General features: G+C 41.8%; 1 protein-coding gene across 1 annotated transcript; it reads right to left on the reverse strand.

Annotated features, from left to right (window-relative positions):
- Window positions 1-1,981: 1,981 nt before the first annotated feature.
- Window positions 1,982-21,007, reverse strand: LOC115016885 (BDNF/NT-3 growth factors receptor-like). Its single transcript, XM_029444963.1, is given in 20 exon segments — window positions 1,982-4,217; window positions 5,075-5,275; window positions 6,458-6,616; window positions 9,687-9,927; window positions 10,463-10,635; window positions 10,731-10,861; window positions 12,623-12,707; window positions 12,709-12,812; window positions 14,606-14,705; window positions 15,000-15,034; window positions 15,302-15,310; window positions 15,900-15,920; window positions 16,008-16,316; window positions 16,762-16,894; window positions 17,582-17,718; window positions 17,847-17,998; window positions 18,081-18,149; window positions 18,230-18,301; window positions 18,374-18,448; window positions 20,100-21,007. Coding segments are annotated over 19 exon segments (2,388 nt in total). The 5' UTR covers window positions 20,297-21,007; the 3' UTR covers window positions 1,982-4,217; window positions 5,075-5,089.
- Between the last annotated feature and the right edge of the window lie 72 nt (window positions 21,008-21,079).

A 21,079-nucleotide genomic window follows, 5' to 3' on the forward strand; every position in this document is an offset into this window, starting at 1 on the left:
AATAACTACAACAAGTAAATAACTACAACAGGTAAATAACTACAACAGGTGAATAACTACAACAAGTAAATAACTACAACAGGTAAATAACTACAACAGGTGAATAACTACAACAGGTGAATAACTACAACAGGTGAATAACTACAACAAGTAAATAACTACAACAGGTAAATAACTACAACAGGTGAATAACTACAACAAGTAAATAACTACAACAGGTAAATAACTACACCAGGTGAATAACTACAACAAGTAAATAACTACAACAGGTGAATAACTACAACAGGTAAATAACTACAACAGGTAAATAACTACAACAGGTGAATAACTACAACAGGTAAATAACTACAACAGGTAAATAACTACAACAGGTGAATAACTACAACAAGTAAATAACTACAACAAGTAAATAACTACAAGTAAATAACTACAACAGGTGAATAACTACAACAGGTGAATAACTACAACAGGTGAATAACTACAACAAGTAAATAACTACAACAGGTAATAACTACAACAAGTAAATAACTACAACAGGTGAATAACTACAACAGGTGAATAACTACAACAAGTAAATAACTACAACAGGTAAATAACTACAACAGGTGAATAACTACAACAAGTAAATAACTACAACAGGTAAATAACTACACCAGGTGAATAACTACAACAAGTAAATAACTACAACAGGTGAATAACTACAACAGGTAAATAACTACAACAGGTAAATAACTACAACAGGTAAATAACTACAACAGGTGAATAACTACAACAGGTAAATAACTACAACAGGTAAATAACTACAACAGGTGAATAACTACAACAAGTAAATAACTACAACAAGTAAATAACTACAACAGGTAAATAACTACAACAGGTAAATAAATACAACAGGTAAATAACTACAACAAGTAAATAACTACAACAGATGAATAACTACAACAGGTAAATAACTACAACAAGTAAATAACTACAACAGGTGAATAACTACAACAAGTAAATAACTACACCAGGTAAATAACTACAACAGGTAAATAACTACACCAGGTAAATAACTACACCAGGTGAATAACTACAACAGGTAAATAACTACACCAGGTAAATAACTACAACATGTCATCAGATAAATCCTGCAGAAAAAATGTTTTAATAAAACTTTATTGGAAAAAACAGAAATTTCAGTTTGTATTTGTATATTCTTTTATTTTGATGTGAAACACTGAACCTTCCCCCAAATTGAACGTATGGCATTGTAGAAATGAATAATAAATAAATAGCTAAACATAAAGGAAATAGATTTACTATGAAATGAAGTAAATAAGATAAAATGAGATACAGTTACAAGCTGAACAGGTTTATCTCTAACATGTAGTTTTTAAGCTTATATAAAACATAAAAGCTGTCAGAGATGAGACGTTATATACGACTGAAGCTTACAATGAATAAAGTTCAATTAATAAATGTAGAATTAAAAAGCTCAACGATCAAATAATGTGCAGGTTATTTAGAAAATAAAAGATAAATTAATAAATAGTATTTATTTGCAAAATTATTATTTTTATTCAGTCATTTTCATATTTATTTTTACATTTATTATTTTTACATTTATTAATTTTACATTCATTATTTTTACATTTATTAATTCCCCTATTCGTTTATTTTTGTATTTATTAATTTCTGTATTCATTAACTAAATCAGGAATACAGAAATAAAACAAATTAGAAAGAAATGTATAGAAAGAAACATGTAAACAGAAAATAATAAATCTGAAAATAAATGAATATTAAAAACTAAATTATAATATTCTTTCTTTATTATAATTTTAAATGTATTGTAATGACGGCTTTAGTCCTACGTGGTATCGATCTCTTTATTTAACAACAAGAAAGACAATCATCCCTAAAGTGAACTATTCCTTTAAGACGTGCGTCTCCACAGTTGCTTCTTTGCAGAGACACAAATGATGGTGAGGACACGAAGCATATTGTAAGACATACCACCTTTATTAAATGCACAGTATCACAAGGAACATTTCCATTAATTGTGGATAAGCTACTCACATGATGCACAAAGCATTGAATTGATTGATAGAACTGGCTGATTAAAGCAGGATTAAATCTGCCAGGAGAGCACACACACACACACACACACAAACACACACTCACAAACACACACTCTTGCATACAAGATGCATGTGCAAACGCACACACACACACACCGTCTCGGAGACATTAGTCACACACACACAAACGCTCTTTGTATTCACACAGTAAGTAAAATTTGTTATCTGCACAGGAATGAAAACTGTAATCTTTTTTTTTTCATTTACCATATATTTACAAAATAATCATTAACCCCCCCCCCCCCCCCCCCCTCCTCAAGATAGATTACATTCACAAAAGGTCCCGACCCTTCTAGATTACATTCAAAATAATATACTATTCATGATGCAAAGTCACAGTTATTCATCTGAAAGAGGATCAAGATAGGCTACAGTCAGTCAGAGGTTGAGTGGTGGAGTCGTCCTGACCTTTGACCTCGTCGACATCGGCCACACGTCTGCTGGGACGCCCGTCAGCTCGGAGAGATCCTGATGGTGCATCAGATCAGAGTCTTTGCAGCGTCTCTAACAGCCTCTGTGTGAGCGCCCGTCACAGTGCAGAGGAAAGAGGACATTTTTTTATTTAAAAAAACAAAAACAAAACACATTGTTGAAATAAAGTCCTCTGCAGATCAAAAGTTGCCAAAGAAAGGATCGTGTTCTCACCGGTGTCATGAACGAGCACAAAGAAATCATACAATGTCGCACAAATCAAATCGTATTTACATATAATATGTGTTGCCAGTGGCCCATAACAAGCTCGTCTTCCATGGATGTCGCACAGTTTTGACATGATACCTGCTTAAAACAGATTATACTATTAAACATAGCCTACTATTGATATAGACAAATATCAGATCTGTACAGAATGCACAGCGATGTATGTACAGCAGACACGTGACTATTATACAGAACCAACGCTGAATCATGGAGGACAGCGACCGTCACGCTTCAGTCGCAGTAACAGTGAAATCTTTTTCTTTACGTGCAGAATGTGCCGCCGCTCAGGTTGTGCATTTGGGGGTTGAGCGTCGCTACAAAGTGTGTCAGCGAAGAGAATACACTTCATAACAACATCATGGTGCGTGTCGTTACATGTGTAACATTTCTATTGATACATATTGCACTGGTTATTACAAAATGTAATATTAAAACAATGTTTCTGCTAAATCACTCAAAAAAGATTCAATTAGTTCAAAATAAAGATATATCCAAATATTCCTTAGCCTTCCTAAAAATATAACGTGCACAGATTATTACAGAATTAATCAATACAAATATTACAACTCCCGCGTTTCGTAATAACCGCTGCAATATCTAATCATGAATTACAAACTGATTGTTGGCGGAGTTACCCCCCATGAAGAGGAGACGTGTTAGTACTGCAGGTGCTGCTTCAGGTGTCCTGTAGGGAAACACGAGCTGCTTTAATGAACGCTTTCTGCTGTTCTGCAAAGATTAATACAGAAAGTTCGTAACTTCTCACTCGAACCAACACTTCAAGATTTGAGATTTTTTTTTTGTCTCTTTTTGATCTCAAAACAAAACAATTGAAGATAATTTTGGGAAATTAACCACAAGGACGCATTTTAAAAGCCTACGGATGTGCTTTAGCGACGCCCGGAGTGCAGAGACGTGAAAGCCCCCCCCCCCCCCGGGACACTTTAAGGGCAACCACACTCTTAATTAATCCTTTCTGCTGCGACCTCTTCCTCTAGAATCAGAAATGACATCTTCAAAGTACGCTCTCGTAATGTAAATATATGACATACAAAAAGCAAAGTGCTGAAAACAACTTGAGCTCGCGTCAGTGCACAGCGTCAGAAGTCCTCTCCATCGCAAACAGATGTTCTCAAACCAGGAAGTCATCGACGGCCACAACATTTGAAACCTGCGTCTGAAGATGCGTACACAACCACAGCACGTACAGATGTGGGCCACCGAACAACAAACATCTGCTAAATGGCATTGCTGGTGAATGAAAAAATAAAACAAAACTGTGCTCATCATCATCATCTTCTTCTTCTTCTTCTTCTTCTTCTTCTTCTTCTTCTTCTTCTTCTTCTTCTTCTCTTCTTTTTTTAGCTCAACACCGCCGAGTCCTCATTCTCTGTGCTTTAGATACATCAAATGAAAAAGGTAGTGAAATGAGAAGAGTACTCCAACATGTTTAAAACACCACTTTTAAATATCGATGACCTCGTGTGCAGATATTTACATAACATATGACGGATGATGAAGGTCAGATGCTGAAGGTCAGATGCTGCGCGCCCTTGTGTTTTACAACCGGAGCATTGATTCTACATCAGGAAGTCCTCCAGCGGACTCGGTTAGATATAACAGACGCACGGTGAGCACGGCTGTCACGCTGTTCCTCAAACACGCGGGTGTAATGATAGTACACCCGCGTGTTTGAAGGTTTCTGGAGATGACTCAAAAACAAAACGCTGATTGAAACCAACAGCTCGGTATGAAAAGATTAAATAATAAATAATATTAAAATAGTCTGTGACATATAAAAGAGTAACTTGGTGTCTTCCTGCAGAGTATTTAAGCTTTAGTCCCGTCACTCAGATTATTTAATGCTTCTGATCATTTCATTTGTGTTTTACGCCTTTCCTGTATCGCAGTGTTGATGGTTTGGATAAAGTTACAGAACACTTTATGCATTTTGGTTTCCATTTGTGAAACATGCCTCAGTAACGTCTGCAAATGGAAAAGAAAAGAAAAGAAAAGAAAAGAAAATCACTCAAAGTTTAAGGCTTTTTCTCGATGTAATGAGGACACGGACGATAGCATTTACAGGAACATTTACAGCCAGGTACTGTACACACACACACACACACACACACACACACACACACACACACACACACACACAACCTTCCTTTCCTCCTCCCCTCATGTGCAAACACACACACTCGTCCACGTACGAAGCCCCAGCTCACACACATGCACGCAAGAGTACATACAGGAGCAGCGGTGCCTCAGCCCAGTATGTCCAGGTACACAGGTGAGGCCTTGGCGAGGCTCTGGAGCATGCTGTGGATCTCCTTGATGTTCAGCCTCATGTAGGGCTCCCTCTGCCAGCAGCCCAGCATCAGGTCGTACACCTCTTTAGGACAGGAGCGGGGCCGCTGCAGCACGCGGCCCTGGGTGATGCACTCGATCACCTGCAGGACACAACACACTGTGAGTGAAAGCAAAGCAGCACGAGTTCAGACGGTTGATTGTACACGTATGTAATGTGTTGGATGAGACGGGACCTTTCTGAAAAGGTCTGCGTGCTTTGATTCTTGCGAAAACACATTTTTGTGGAAGCTATTTAAAAAGACGGGAACGCTGGAGGTCTTAGGGTCAAGTCCCTGCTGTCATCTGTCACTGTCTCAGAAATGCCCCTCCAAGAAATATATATTTCTGTTGATTTACTGAGATAAAATTAAAATAAATCTTAATAACGTTGGGAGACCCAGAACATTAAAGACAGGACGCTCCAAATCCAGAAAACTGTGTATACTACATTTCCCATCATGCACCAGCACTCTCTGTTGCCGCATGTCATTTCAACCAGGATACTACGTCTAAAATGTTCTTAAACTTCTCTTCTATTATTTCATCCTGATAAAGTAAATATTACATGAGATAGAAATAAATAAATATTTCCAGTAATAATTTCAGTTATTTTCACTTTGAATCTGTGTTTTGTTATTATTTGCACAGCTGTGACACACACACACACACACACACACACACACACACACACACACACACAACACACACACACCTGATTTGTTATGAATTATGAAAGTTTCTAACTTTAGATGTTTGTAGTGAGACCATCAGGAGACAAGTGTGTGTTAGTAGGACGTGCATGTGTGTGTGTGTGTTTAGTAGGACGTGCATGTGTGTGTGTGTTTAATAGGATGTGCATGTGTGTGTGTGTGTGTGTGTGTGTGTGTGTTTAGTAGGACGTGCATGTGTGTGTGTGTGTGTGTGTGTTTAGTAGGACGTGCATGTGTGTGTGTGTGTTTAGTAGGACGTGCATGTGTGTGTGTGTTTAGTAGGACGTGCATGTGTGTGTGTGTTTAGTAGGACGTGCATGTGTGTGTGTGTTTAATAGGATGTGCATGTGTGTGTGTGTGTGTGTGTGTGTGTGTGTGTTTAGTAGGACGTGCATGTGTGTGTGTGTGTGTGTGTGTTTAGTAGGACGTGCATGTGTGTGTGTGTGTTTAGTAGGACGTGCATGTGTGTGTGTGTTTAGTAGGACGTGCATGTGTGTGTGTGTTTAGTAGGACGTGCATGTGTGTGTGTGTGTGTGTGTTTAGTAGGACGTGCATGTGTGTGTGTGCTCTGACCTCGTTGTTAGACAGCTGGTACCAGGGCTGCTTGCCGTAGGTGAAGATCTCCCACAGCACCACGCCGAGGCTCCACACGTCACTCTCTGTGGTGAACCGTCGGTACATGATGCTCTCTGGGGGCATCCAGCGGATCGGCAGCATCGTGTGACCGCCCACCTGCAGGGAGGGGGGGAGAGAGAGACAGACAGTCAGAGAGAGAGACAGACAGTCAGAGAGAGAGACAGACAGTCAGAGAGACCAACTCTACATCCTGAGTTCAGAGCTGCTGGTTGGACTGTCTCCACTGTATGTGTCTTTGCTGCTTCACACTGAATCTGTCTCCACTGTATGTGTCTTTGCTGCTTCACACTGAATCTGTCTCCACTGTATGTGTCTTTGCTGCTTCACACTGAATCTGTCTCCACTGTATGTGTCTTTGCTGCTTCACACTGAATCTGTCTCCACTGTATGTGTCTTTGCTGCTTCACACTGAATCTGTCTCCACTGTATGTGTCTTTGCTGCTTCACACTGAATCTGTCTCCACTGTATGTGTCTTTGCTGCTTCACACTGAATCTGTCTCCACTTTATGTGTCTTTGCTGCTTCACACTGAATCTGTCTCCACTTTATGTGTCTTTGCTGCTTCACACTGAATCTGTCTCCACTTTATGTGTCTTTGCTGCTTCACACTGAATCTGTCTCCACTGTATGTGTCTTTGCTGCTTCACACTGAATCTGTCTCCACTTTATGTGTCTTTGCTGCTTCACACTGAATCTGTCTCCACTGTATGTGTCTTTGCTGCTTCACACTGAATCTGTCTCCACTTTATGTGTCTTTGCTGCTTCACACTGAATCTGTCTCCACTTTATGTGTCTTTGCTGCTTCACACTGAATCTGTCTCCACTTTATGTGTCTTTGCTGCTTCACACTGAATCTGTCTCCACTGTATGTGTCTTTGCTGCTTCACACTGAATCTGTCTCCACTGTATGTGTCTTTGCTGCTTCACACTGAATCTGTCTCCACTGTATGTGTCTTTGCTGCTTCACACTGAATCTGTCTCCACTGTATGTGTCTTTGCTGCTTCACACTGAATCTGTCTCCAGCTGCAGCTTCAGGAGTTTTACTCTCAGAAGCTGAAGCAGATGAACTAACGGCTCAAAGATGTCCGACAACAACAAGCAGAAGTTAAAGAAGCATTAATGTATTTAATCTTTCTCTGTCTCTACGTGTGCTTCTCTCGTCCTCCATTCTTAAAATGTGATTTTAACTTTTATATTCAACTCCTGATGTTGTGATTGTTAAAAAAATACTTTTTATGGAGCTCTTTGGTTTCTGACAGAAACATGGTAATTATTTTATTTTATTTCGGCCATTTTCAACTTATCAACTTAAATAAACACATAAATAAAATAGTGACAGGCAGGTTTACTAACTTATTACGCTTTTTACATCAATGTGTACAATTCTTATTCAATAAATACACTAAGAAATGTAAGAAGAATCTTATTTTTAAAGACTTAAAGATTATTATACCTGCTAAACATCGGGATGTCCTCGTTAGCATGTTAGCATGTTGACGTTAGCATTTCCAATGGGTTTTTATTGTGTCAGTGAAACACATTACAGTTAAACATCTCCACCTCCTGCCGTTAAACCCACACCTCCTTACACTTTAAACAGCTTTATAAGCTCCAGACTGTTGCATTAGTTGGAGCTAAGTGTACCTAATAAACGGGAAACTGAGTGTATTTATTTCTTATTATATCGTGAGCAATTCCATGGAGTCACTCTGGCATTCCTGAAACACAGCTGTTATTACATCAAAAGCTTTTATACAGCCGGCGTCTTCCTGTCTTCTTCCAGCACATATTTCCTGTCTGCTAAATGCATTTCCTCCTCTCGCTGTCTCCGCTTTTATCGAATCACCGTCCTTTCACGTTCACCCCCTCTCCTACACACACTCACCCGTCATATCTCTTCATGTTTGAAGTAAAAGATGAGTGAATTCATGGAATAGTTGCAACTAAAGATGATTTTTATTACCGATGAATCGTTTGTTGTAGGAAATAGTGAAAAGTGATCATCCAAGTTTCTCAGAGTCCAAGTGTTTAAATGTCTTGTTCTGTCCAAACCCCAAATGTATTCATTTAATATGAGAAGAAACAGAGACGAGCAGGAAATCTCCATATTTCTGCATGAACGTTTAATAGATTATCAAAATAATTGCAGATTTATTTTTCTGTCAATCGACTTCCTGATAAGTCGACTAATCGTTGCAGCTTTAGTTGTAAAAATTAATAAAAAATAATGTAGTAATGTGTGTTGAATTAGATTTCTGACACCTGCTTCTGATTTATAATGTTGTGCTTTCATTGTTAGATTGAGTTTTTATGTCACCTTTTGTTCATACAATGATTTAGTATTATGGTTAATTGGTTGTGTTGTGAGCAAATGAGCGGGAAACTGGCAGATCTCAAATGTAACTCTAGTTTCACCGCTAACCCCAACGTTAAGCCGTCCTCTAAACGTGAGTTTTAAGCCGTTATATTCCAGGTTGATCTCATTTATTGCATCACATGATTTCTATTGAATTGCAAATTGCAAACGTGATTACAGCGGATGATACGGCCTCGTGTTCGGCTGATATCTGGAGCTGGTGACAGGCCCTTTTTATGGAGGTCTTATCTGATGCTTCTCCATGTTTTTATGTGTCTGTTCAGATTTCTGTCTGCACGTCGGGCAGCAGAGGGCGCCGTGGCGTTCAGGATGTGACAAAGTAAGAATATATATTTGTTCCTTTACATGACAAACTCTCTTTATTGGCCTCTGCAGCGTCTTACGAGTGTAATCTTGTCATGACCATCGGCGGGTCAGAACATACTCGGCATATATAATAGTTTAATATGATGCCATTCAGTGAAGTATTAACTCCGTGCCCAGGGAAAAAGAAAAACCGCCGATGCATTTTTGCACTGTTGGCCCTTATTTCCATGGGAACAGTAATTTTATGCAGATTATAGAATTTGCATTTAAATGGTATTAAAAATAGATAAAATACCTCTGGTTAAAATTGTAATTTCTGCAGCCACACGGTTATTTCAGGCCAAAAACTGGAATAAACTTCTAATTACATATTTGAGGCGTTTATGTGGCTACTTCTCTATACGTGTGTATATCAGAGTGTTGTGAGTGTGTGAGCAACACTCTGAGGGCAGGTCGAGGTGAGAACAGGTGGAAACACTCACTCTGTAGTAGTCTGTGCTGTAAACGTCTCTGGACATGCCGAAGTCTCCTATCTTCACCAGCAGGTTTTCTCCTACCAGGCAGTTCCTGGTTGCCAAGTCTCTGTGGACAAAGTGCTGCGAGGCCAGGTAGACCATGCCAGCCGCAATCTGCTGGGCAATGTGCAGCATCTGGGACTGGGTGAGCTCCACCTGGATACTGTGCTGACCGTCTGCCATGAGCACTGCATCAGGACCGTGAGACCTGCAAATCAGAGCGTCCAACAATCACCGAGTACTTCAGAACATATGATGCAAAACACCAAATATTCACATTTGACAAGCTGGAACCATTTTGCGCAAAAACAAAAATTCAGCTGTACCCCTAAAATGAGTCGTAGATGATATGAACGGAGGGGAGCGTCTGTTGTTGGATCATTTAATTAAATAAATACCGGAAAATCTGAATTATTTTGCAAAGAAATCCCGTGTGAAACGTTGATTTAACCACGTCCCTTCAAATATAAGATGGAGCCAGAAGATGTTAGCTTAGCTTAGCATAAAGACTGGAAACAGAGGGAAACAGCTAGCATCTGTCTAGCGTGGTAAATCTACTTTGTTATTGGAAGTCACTGCTGACAGCCGAGAAGTTAAATAATAAACTAATATACACGGTGGTAGTTATAACTTTAGAAGAGATGTTAATCTTGGAGTCTGTCTCCAGTCTTTATGCTAAGCTAAGCTAATTGGCAGCTGGCTGTAGCCTCACGTGACATGTCAGTATTCTGAGATGACGGTACCTGAGGAACTTGTTGAGGTCACCATGTTTCATGTATTCAAACACCATGATGAGCGGGTCGCTCTCTACACACACGCCGTAGAAGGTGACGATGTGCTCGTGTTGCAGGTTGGTGAGGAGCTCGGCCTCTCTGTAGAAGTCGGCGCGGCCGCTCTCGTTGGCCTCCTTCAGAGTCTGACCAAAGACAAAGACAAGGTGAGAAGAAGGATCCACAACAATGTACATGTAAGTCAAGACACGAGCGCATTATGTGAGCGTCTTCCTGGTACCTTGACGGCCACGTGGAGCTTCTCCTGGTCCGGCGTCAGGTTGTAGCACTCGGCGAGGAACACCTTCCCAAAGGCGCCCTCTCCCAGCTCCCGCTTCAGCACGATGTTGTGTCTCTTGATGTGCTGCACAACTTCAACGCAGAACAAAAGTGTCAGCACTCTTTAGTGTTTATTGTCTGTGAAAGTAAAACGGTGGCACTTTCTATGACGCTTATAATGAATATAAACATACTTATGATGTGTTAAATGATTATAAACATATAGTATCTGATTATAACACATTATAAACATATAGTATCTGATTATAACACATTATAAACATATAGTATATGATTATAACACATTATAAACATATAGTATATGATTATAACGCATTATAAACATATAGTATATGTTTATAACGCATTATAAACATATAGTATATGATTATAACACATTATAAACATAGTATCTGCTTATAACACATTATAACTAGTATCTGATTATAACACATTATAAACATATAGTATATGTTTATAACGCATTATAAACATATAGTATATGATTATAACACATTATAAACATATAGTATCTGATTATAACACATTATAAACATATAGTATATGATTATAACACATTATAAACATATAGTATATGTTTATAACGCATTATAAACATATAGTATATGATTATAACACATTATAAACATATAGTATCTGATTATAACACATTATAAACATATAGTATATGATTATAACACATTATAAACATATAGTATCTGATTATAACACATTATAAACATATAGTATATGATTATAACGCATTATAAACATATAGTATATGATTATAACACATTATAAACATATAGTATTTGATTATAACACATTATAAACATATAGTATATGATTATAACACATTATAAACATATAGTATTTGATTATAACGCATTATAAACATATAGTATATGATTATAACACATTATAAACATATAGTATATGATTATAACACATTATAAACATATAGTATCTGATTATAACGCATTATAAACATATAGTATTTGATTATAACGCATTATAAACATATAGTATTTGATTATAACGCATTATAAACATATAGTATATGATTATAACGCATTATAAACATATAGTATATGATTATAACGCATTATAAACATATAGTATATGATTATAACACATTATAAACATATAGTATCTGATTATAACACATTATAAACATATAGTATATGATTATAACGCATTATAAACATATAGTATATGATTATAACACATTATAAACATATAGTATCTGATTATAACACATTATAAACATATAGTATATGATTATAACGCATTATAAACATATAGTATTTGATTATAACGCATTATAAACATATAGTATCTGATTATAACACATTATAAACATATAGTATCTGATTATAACGCATTATAAACATATAGTATATGATTATAACGCATTATAAACATATAGTATATGATTATAACGCATTATAAACATATAGTATCTGATTATAACGCATTATAAACATATAGTATATGATTATAACGCATTATAAACATATAGTATATGTTTATAACGCGTTATAAACATATACTATATGATTATAACGCATTATAAAAAGGTTCTAATGTGTTTTAACAGCGATGGGAGTTATAACAGCAGTATTATAATACTTTAATAAGAAGGATTGTTGTCGTGGAGCATACAGACAGACAACCTTCAGGGTTCTGCTGAGTTGAGCCTTTTGCAGAGCAGCTCGTGTTTCTGACATCATCTCAGAGTCGCAGCAGGATGCTGACTATAAATAAATATATAAAGATGGCGTCCGGCTGCGACCCCGCATGGATTTATCAGGAAAGGTTACCGGACGTGTGTCGAGCGAGGCGGTAACTCACACGTGTCAGATTTCAGCATGCTGCCAGAGTTACGGAAGTACTGAGGGTTCTCGATGACGGGGATCTTTGTCATCCCGATGATCACCCGCGTCTGGACCCATCTCCGACGACGACGGGGTGTTGTTGCCATTGGAGACGTGATGAAGAGGGCTGGCAGAGTCATCGTCATTACTGATGACTGAGGAGGAGCCTAGGGAGCCACAGGGGAGGAGGGGGAGGAGGTGGAGAGGAAAGAGAGGAGGGGGAGAAAAGAGAGGTGGAGGAGGAGGAGAGGAAAGAGAGGGGAGGAGGTGGAGAGGAAAGAGAGGTGGAGGAGGTGGAGAGGAAAGAGAGGGGGAGGAGGTGGAGAGGAAGAGGGAAGGTGGAGTGAGGTGGGAAAGGAAAGAGGTGGAGTGAGGGTGGAGAGGAAGAGATGTGGGAGGAGGTGGAGAGGAAAGAAGAGGTGGGAGGAGTGGAGAGGAAAGAGAGGTGGAGGAGGTGGAGAGGAGGTTGGAGGAAGAAGGGGAGAGAGGTGGAGGGGAGAGGAAAGAGGGGGAGGAGGTGGAGTGGGGGGAGGTGGGTGAAGAGGGGGAGGGGGGGGGAGGTGGTCCCTCGGGGAGGTGGCGGGTCGGAGGGGAGTGGAGCCGCGCGAGGGCTGGGGGTCAGGCGGGGGGGGGAGGAGGTTGGAGGGGGAGGAGCTCTGAGAGGTCGCGGCCCGAGAGTTTTCTTCTTCTTCTCTTCCCTCTCTTTTCTTCTTGTTCTCGTCCCTCTCTTGAGCTGTCTTTGTCGCGGAAAGAGAGGGCGTAGTGTGGAGAGGCCAGCGCGTTTTAGGCTTTTCTCTTGCCCTCTCTTTTGCTTCTTTTCTCTTCCACTCGCTTTTCCCTCGCTTGGAGAGGGCTTCTCTTCCCTCGCTTTTTCTCTGTTTCTCTTGGAGAGGTTTCTTCTTTTTCGCTTCCCTCTCTGTTTGAGCTCTTCTCGCCTAGCGGGGGAGAGGCCCCGCTTTTCTCGGTTGTCTCTTCCAGCTCGGGGTGCTCCGCAAGCGCGGCCGGCGCTGTGGCGAGCCCTCTCTGCCCTCGCTTGTCTTCGTTTTCTCTTCCTCTAGTTTTGGTCGGGTCGGGGGAGAGGTCGTTTCGCTTCCCTCTCGTTTTCGTCTTTGTTCTCTCCTTCTCGTCTTCTCGGTGGGCTAGCCCTCTCTGGTTCGAGGGGGGAGGTCCGGTGGTATTTTTCTGCTTTTTCTATTACTGCGCTGGTCTACGGAACTTCTATTTGTCGCTTTTCGCTTCCTTCTTTTGTGGAGGAGGTGTGAGCTTCCTCTCTTTTTCTCTTCCCTCCTTTTTCTCTTCCCTCTCTTTTTCTCCTCCCGGCCCTTGTGGCGTTTCTTCTGTTCCGCTGCCAAGGGCTTCCGCCCAGAGGTTCGCTTCCGTCGAGGTACTTCCCGCGGTGCTCTGAGCTTGCGGCTCTTCCCTCTTTTTCTCTTCCTGAGGATGGAGAGGAAACGAGTGTTCCTTTCGGCCTTCCGGCCCGCGTTTTCTTCGTTGTCTCGTCCGGTGGAGGACTGCCTCTTTGTCGGTCCGGCTGCTGCAGTCCCTCGGTGGCGAGGAAGGCGTGGAGTGGAGGAGGTTGAAGAGGAACGGAGGAGGAAGGGAAAGAGGTGAAGAGGAAGGAGGAGGAAGGAAGAGGTGGAGAGGAAGGAGGAGGAAGGAAAGAGGTGGAGAGGAAGGAGGAGGAAGGAAGAGGTGGAGAGAAGGAGGAGGAAGGAAAGAGGTGGAGGAGGTGGAGAGAAGGATGAGAGCAGGACTTGTAAATACGAGTTGCACATAACGACGAGGAGAAGATGAGAAACAGACGTCTTTGTAAATCAATGATTTCTTTCTTCAGTTAATATTCTAATAATAAATATTATCTCAGTGAATCTTCTGCAGCTCATTACTGACATTAATACGTTTCACTTTTAAGTTTCTGAAACGTTATGTTTCAATATGAACACGAAACAAACTAATTCACCTTTAATACCAAACTTGGAGTTTCTCCCATATTTCAGAATGATCACCATCAGAACGCAGCCGGTCAACGCGACTCCTGCGATTCCCACAACGACGTACACCTGGGAGACGCAACAACAACACAAACATCTGTTACCCGCTCAGACGTGGCCCCAACACGACGTCGGGGTCACCATGAAGGGAGGAGTCGTGACCCTAACCCACGTGACCGGGGAGCAAGAAAGAAATATTTATGTTGCGTAAACAATATGTTTATTTTCTCAGACGTTTCCTCCAAAGTACATTTTAGACATTTCATGCAAAGTAATTCAAACTAAATGGCGAGGGAGGGAAACGAGTAAACATTTGTTTTAAGGGGTCACAAGCTGAAAGGAACTTAAATGCAACAAACTCACTGCGACGCTGTCGTCCAGCGGAGGCAGCGGCGAGTCTGAAAACCATCAGGAGCTTAGTGCGGAGCTCAGCAGTGACACATCGCAGAGATGCAGATATAATATAAAGATAAAGATACAAATACAAGTTCAAAAGTGTGATAATGGCAATAATATTAACAATAAAAATATATAAGTGCACAAAACATATATAAGAAGAAGAAGAAATAACTAAATAAAATAGGAAATAATAAAACCTATCATTTCTTGTCAGAACATTAGAAGATAATAAGTCGTATAATGTTGTAATGTTATTTAACACGTACCGGTGGTGTCTGCAGGCGCACGATGCAGAAACACACAGAGGAGACAAACAGATCAGAGAATCAATTATATATCGAGATTAACACACTTTCTATGACGTCCATGTCTATAGCTGTTTCATAATGACTCCATAAAGGTCATAGTGTAAATATAATAATATGTTTATAATGCATTATAATGTGATTATAAGATACTTAATGTTGTTTTACTTAAAGCCGCTTACAGTAACTTATAATCATATTAAAATGTGTTACAACATTATTATGCATTATGAACACACAATGTATCACAACCAGAGGTGTGGACTCGGGTCACATGTCGTGTGCCATGAAGCGATTAACTTTACGTTATTAATTCCCCAGATCCAAAACATTCGGGTGGAAAAAGGCGAAGAGGGAATTATGATTTATTTAGGACTTCAAAATAAAAGTTTAGGACAATAACTTGCTCCCAACTCCAAATACAAATGTTGTGATTGTAAAACACTATGATCCTCGCAGTAATACTGTAAAATGTGTTGTTACGACTTGTTATAAAGCATCGTGAGAGATTCTGCAGACACCAGGACAACCACGGTGGCTTTGCTGACTCAGCACTCACAGTAGTAGAAGGGGTCTTCTGCTGAAGAGGAGAAGAAGAAACGTACGTTAGCGATGAACTTCAACACAAATGTGCTGACTTCCTACTGAACGTGCTGTAAAAAGACACCTGTGTGGTCGATGTCGGGCGGTTCGATGAACTGGGCAGAGACCTTCTTCTCGTCCCGGCCGAACTTATTCTTGGCCACCAGCCTGTACACGCCGTTGTGGATGTGCGTGGGGTTGACCAGCTGCAGGCAGCCGTGGTACTCGCTCTCGGTGGCCAGGTGGATCTTGGTGCGGATGTGGTCCTGCTCCAGGAGAGCCTCGTTCTCGTGGTACCACTGCAGCTCGGGCTTGGGGTTCGCCGTCACGCTGAAGGGGATGCACCACTGGTGGTCCTGCAGCGGCTCCAGCAGCTGCTGGATGGTGGGGGCGACTGACACGGAGGTAGAGGAAGAGTAATAACGGGATGATAGGAAATCAACACCAGGAGTAAAAGCCAGTAGGAAGAAGCAACGTTTATGGGCTTAGAGAGGAGATGCAGTCGGGGGGGGGACACACACACACACACACACACAACATTTAAACGCCGACATCAGGAAAACGTGGAAGAGGAGAAATGTGGAGTGTGGCGAGGCACGAGGAGCTTCACAGGAGGAAGAGTTATGGACAGGAAACATGGAGAGTCAATAAGATCTGCCGAGAGACAGTGATGATAACAAACTGAGGAGCTTCCACTGGAGAAGAACCAGCTTTAGAAGAAAGCATTTCAAAGATCGTGAGGGGAAATTACACAAACTAAACTTACCGATAGTAAATAACCACGACAGTCGCATGCTGCAGCCTGTTGGCATTTACAGTCACAAGAGAAAAGAGCTTACAGAGAATGTTGAGCCGCAGCGTGGCCTCGCTCTGACCGACCATGTTCTCTGCGCTGCATACGATCAGCTTCCCATGATCATCAGGAGACAAGTCTGACAAGGTGAGGTTGCTCTCCGTGTCCGAAGGATCGATCTGTAAACATAATATGATTTGCATCACCCGTCCTGCAGTGTGTGTGTGTGTGTGTGTGTGTGTGTGTGTGTGTGTGTGTGTGTGTGTGTGTGTGTGTGTGTGTGTGTGTGTATTGTCTCAAAGGTTCCCCTCAGGTTCCTGGTGATGATGTAGATGTAGATGTTCACAGGAATACACAAGAGTTCCCGTTGAGTATATTTTCCATCATCGCTGATGTGTTTTTAAAAGCTGCTGACAGCGGAGCTCAACGAGAAGAAGGACCAACACAGACTTTTATTTTGTAGGATCAATTTGGTCTTTTCATGGAATTTGTTGATGATTAGAAAAACATTGCTTTTCATTTTGGCGGGATTATTGGTGCCAGCGGGATGGACGGTTGTGTACAGGCAGTAGACACGAGGCTAAGTCTCCTCGCCACCAACTTAAATAGTCACTAGATTCTAGTTGAGGCAGAACTTGATAGGATTAGGACTCGGCCCCGTTAGTTGGAGAGTTGGTCGAGACTCGCCCCTGAGGGACCGGGGCGCGACCGATCTAACGAGAGTTAAAGAGCAACATGTTCCACTTTCTATGTGAACAGTGTTGTTTGATTGGAGCAATACATTCTCAGAATGGTCCAGTGCGTGAGGTTCTGCCTGTACTGTCTACTGAAGGTGAAACAGGAAGCTGCGTGCTGGACCGGCTCACCTCGTGGTGGGTGGAGAGCCAGTCGATGTTCCACAGGATCTCAGGAGGAGGGGAGCCTGAGGCGCTGCACACAGCTCTGACATTACGCCCCTGCATCTCCGTCACAGTCTTCGGGGTGACCTCTACTTTGGGAACCACTGCAAGAAATGAGCGAACAGCAAAATGAACTTCACATCTGTCTACAGATTTATTTCCGTCTCTCCGTGAAGAGATCGTCTCTCGTTCAATACGAGATGTTGCTCATTATGAGACGGTTTCACGTTACCGCAGTCTGGTGGAGCGAGTGTGGCGAAGGCCTTCGGCGCTCCTCGCTCGTCGATGCATTTCAGATCTGGACTGTCGCTTTCTTCCAGGAGCCTCAGTTTGATCCACATGTTCTCACACACACAGTCCAGAGGGTTACCAGACAGCAGGAGCCTGGAACACACAACAACACTGAGGAACACTTTGAAACGCACACACAGAGGAAGAGACGCCTTCCTGCACATGTGACACGTACGGTAGCGTCGAGTTAAAGTTCTGAAACGTTCTCCAGGACAGAGTCGACAGGTTGTTGTCTCGGAGATTTCTAAAAGACAAGAAACAATTAGAATCCAAACGAGGCGACGCACGAGCATCGACGACTAACGTCTTCAAGAAGCTGCTTACACGTATTGAAGTCTGGTGTTGTTGTAGAACGCGTCTGACGAGATGGACGTCAGCCTGGTCCTCATCACTGTGCTGTTGGGTAGAGACATGTGGAGTTATCCCATCATCTACACTGTGATCCATGTGCTTCACTCATATACTCACAGGTTCCTGAGGTTGATGTAGTGCCGCAGACTGTTGTCGTTGACGTCAAACAGTCGGTTTTGATTCATAATGTATCTGTGAGAGAAGAGAAGAACCTGCGATGACACGCGTGTTCCTTCCAAGTGAAGCAGAAGCAGAGACTTAATGCAGCGCGGCTGTGGCACAGGAGGATCTCTGGGGTTTGTTACTTCGGGAAACTAAATACCATGACAGCGACTTTTGTTTTCTTCCCCTTTTGTAGACATAGTCAGCTAAATGTGAGAGCCGGTGTCCACACGGCGTCACGGTGCTGCTCAATATAATGTAAACAAGAACAACAAGGTGTATTCTGCACATCAGCAGCTGCATGTTATGAGCTAATGATGCCACGTACTACTTCCTGCTCACAGGTTATTAAACATCTAATAAGTAGAATAAGTTTTACATTATTTTCTGTTTTAATCTTTGTGTTTGTTTATGTGAAGCTTTGATTTGATTCATTTTTGACATACACAAAGTCTAACCCTTTTTAAAAGCAAACATTGGATCAAATATTTCCAAGGTGGAATCTTTTTATTTGTTACTATATTAATTAGAAGTATATCATTTAAGTAATATTTCAAATGACCATTACAAGACTTTGCTGAAGTAAACAAAGCTTTCCTTTAAAATCTATTTGTCTGTTTTAAATGTTGCAGACACTTTTGTTTACATGAGCTGCAGTACAAGTTAAAGTCTCTTCAACTAACTGAAGACGAGCTGCTTCACCAGCTTCACCAGCTTCTATCTTTATGAGTATAACAAATAGAGCTTCTTAAAATCATGGTTAGATTTTGGGAAGGTGCAGCTTCCTTTATTCTCCAAATGAGATTTATTTGCCAGAGCTGCACATTTACCCTCTCAAGCCCCCAGTGGGAATAATCCTGTTTTATTCCAACTGCCTGTGCACTACATGCATGATGGGGATGTGAGTGTGTGTGTGCCTCAGAACGCTCCGCCAGTCTCCACTGGGTGCCATGCAGTTGTACACTTGCAGGGTTGTAGCAGGTACACTCCGACACAAGCCTACACACTGACGCAGATAAGGCTCCATCACTGTGGGCAGCCTATCTGTATACAACCGATGTGATCTCATGTGCAATGTGCCAACAATGTGATCATTTGTATTCTTTATTGCTGTAATGTTGAGGTTATATCACAGCGCCGCCCCACAGCACAGAGAACACCTCGGAGGCTGCGCCGGGCCTAAACATTTACTCCATCTCTACCTCTGGAGCTGTTTGGTAAAGAAAACACCGACTAATCCAAATAAGGCTGACGCGCACCACACACACACACACACACACACACACACACACACACACACACACTATCGTCGTTAGTGGCACGCGCGACCCCCATCCCCGCCACACATACACACACACACACGCGCTCGCGCACACATATACTAGGCTATGATCTGACAAACCCATTGGTTATAAGAGGGGGAAAATCACACATTTTGTGTTTGACATTTAGCGCAGAAGATAGATCTCTATTGATCTTTAATCCACGAGGGGGGGGGGGATATCAGGCCTGCTGTTATTAATATTGCTGTTATTATTACCTTTATTATTATTATTATTATTATTATTATCATAATCCTAGCCCTTGGGTATTATTGCGACCCACGATCGAAGGCAGTTCTTTACGCATTGCATCGTAATAAGTTGATACGCTGTCTGCACGATCATGTTCATACACTTACATCTCGGTGATGTTTTCCATGTCATCTAACGTGAGGACAGGGAAATCCTCGATCCCTGGGACAGAATCAATACAAACAATCCTTGAGATGCTGCAAGTGCAGGATGCGGGGCAAGCATCGCTAAATCTCCACAGCCCCATCAAAACCAAAAACAATCCAAGACGAGCCATGCCATATCCCCCCGCGCTGGAGTCCATCGCGGGTCCAATGATATCCCACGAATCCCCCCCAAACAGAATCTGGTCAAACTGAATTATTGTTAAGATTTCCTCCCTCGCCGCTTTTATGTGGCCAAGTTAATCCTTTCGACTCCGCAGAAGAAGAAAAAAGACTACGCCGTCGGTGAGGAATGCGCAGAGCCCACGGTTTTAATATCAAGATGCCATGGACTGGCCTTCCCGTCTCCGCAGAGCTGCTATCACACTACTGCATATCGATGTCGTGAAGCAAGGTGTCAAGTGGTCCGTCCTGCTGCTGCTGCTGCTGTCTCACTCCTCCAGCACGGACACAGACTGCTCGCCTCTGCCTTGTAAAACAAATATGAGCTGTTCCAGATGTTTAGAGATCAATAGGCAGGGCCCCCACGAGCGATTTCTCATATGTGTGGTGATGGGGAGGAAAATAAGAGAGAGTGCACAGTGGAGTAAGGATGCGTGGTGATGCTGCGTGTGTAGGGAGGAAGGCTACCTGCATGCGTCTATCGATTATCGCCGAGGACGAGCGCATCTCCCCCCAGCCATCACGGGGATCGGGTTTATAGGGGAGATGGTTGCGATGATACCCTGGAGATGTATTTCTCACAAGTTGTATTTATAGGAATTTCCGCGAGAATTTTTGATCATGCAACAAAACGCGTGAAACAGCACATGCTGCAGTCATCGGGCTGCACGAGCGGCCAGCTGTGGGTCAAACGGCACAACAACACTCTCCGCTCTGAAGCATGCATTGGATGAAACACCAACACTGTTGTACGGTTGGCC

The sequence above is a fragment of the Cottoperca gobio genome, chromosome 12 (assembly GCF_900634415.1).
Source record: "Cottoperca gobio chromosome 12, fCotGob3.1, whole genome shotgun sequence".
Classification (NCBI taxonomy): Eukaryota; Metazoa; Chordata; class Actinopteri; order Perciformes; family Bovichtidae; genus Cottoperca; species Cottoperca gobio.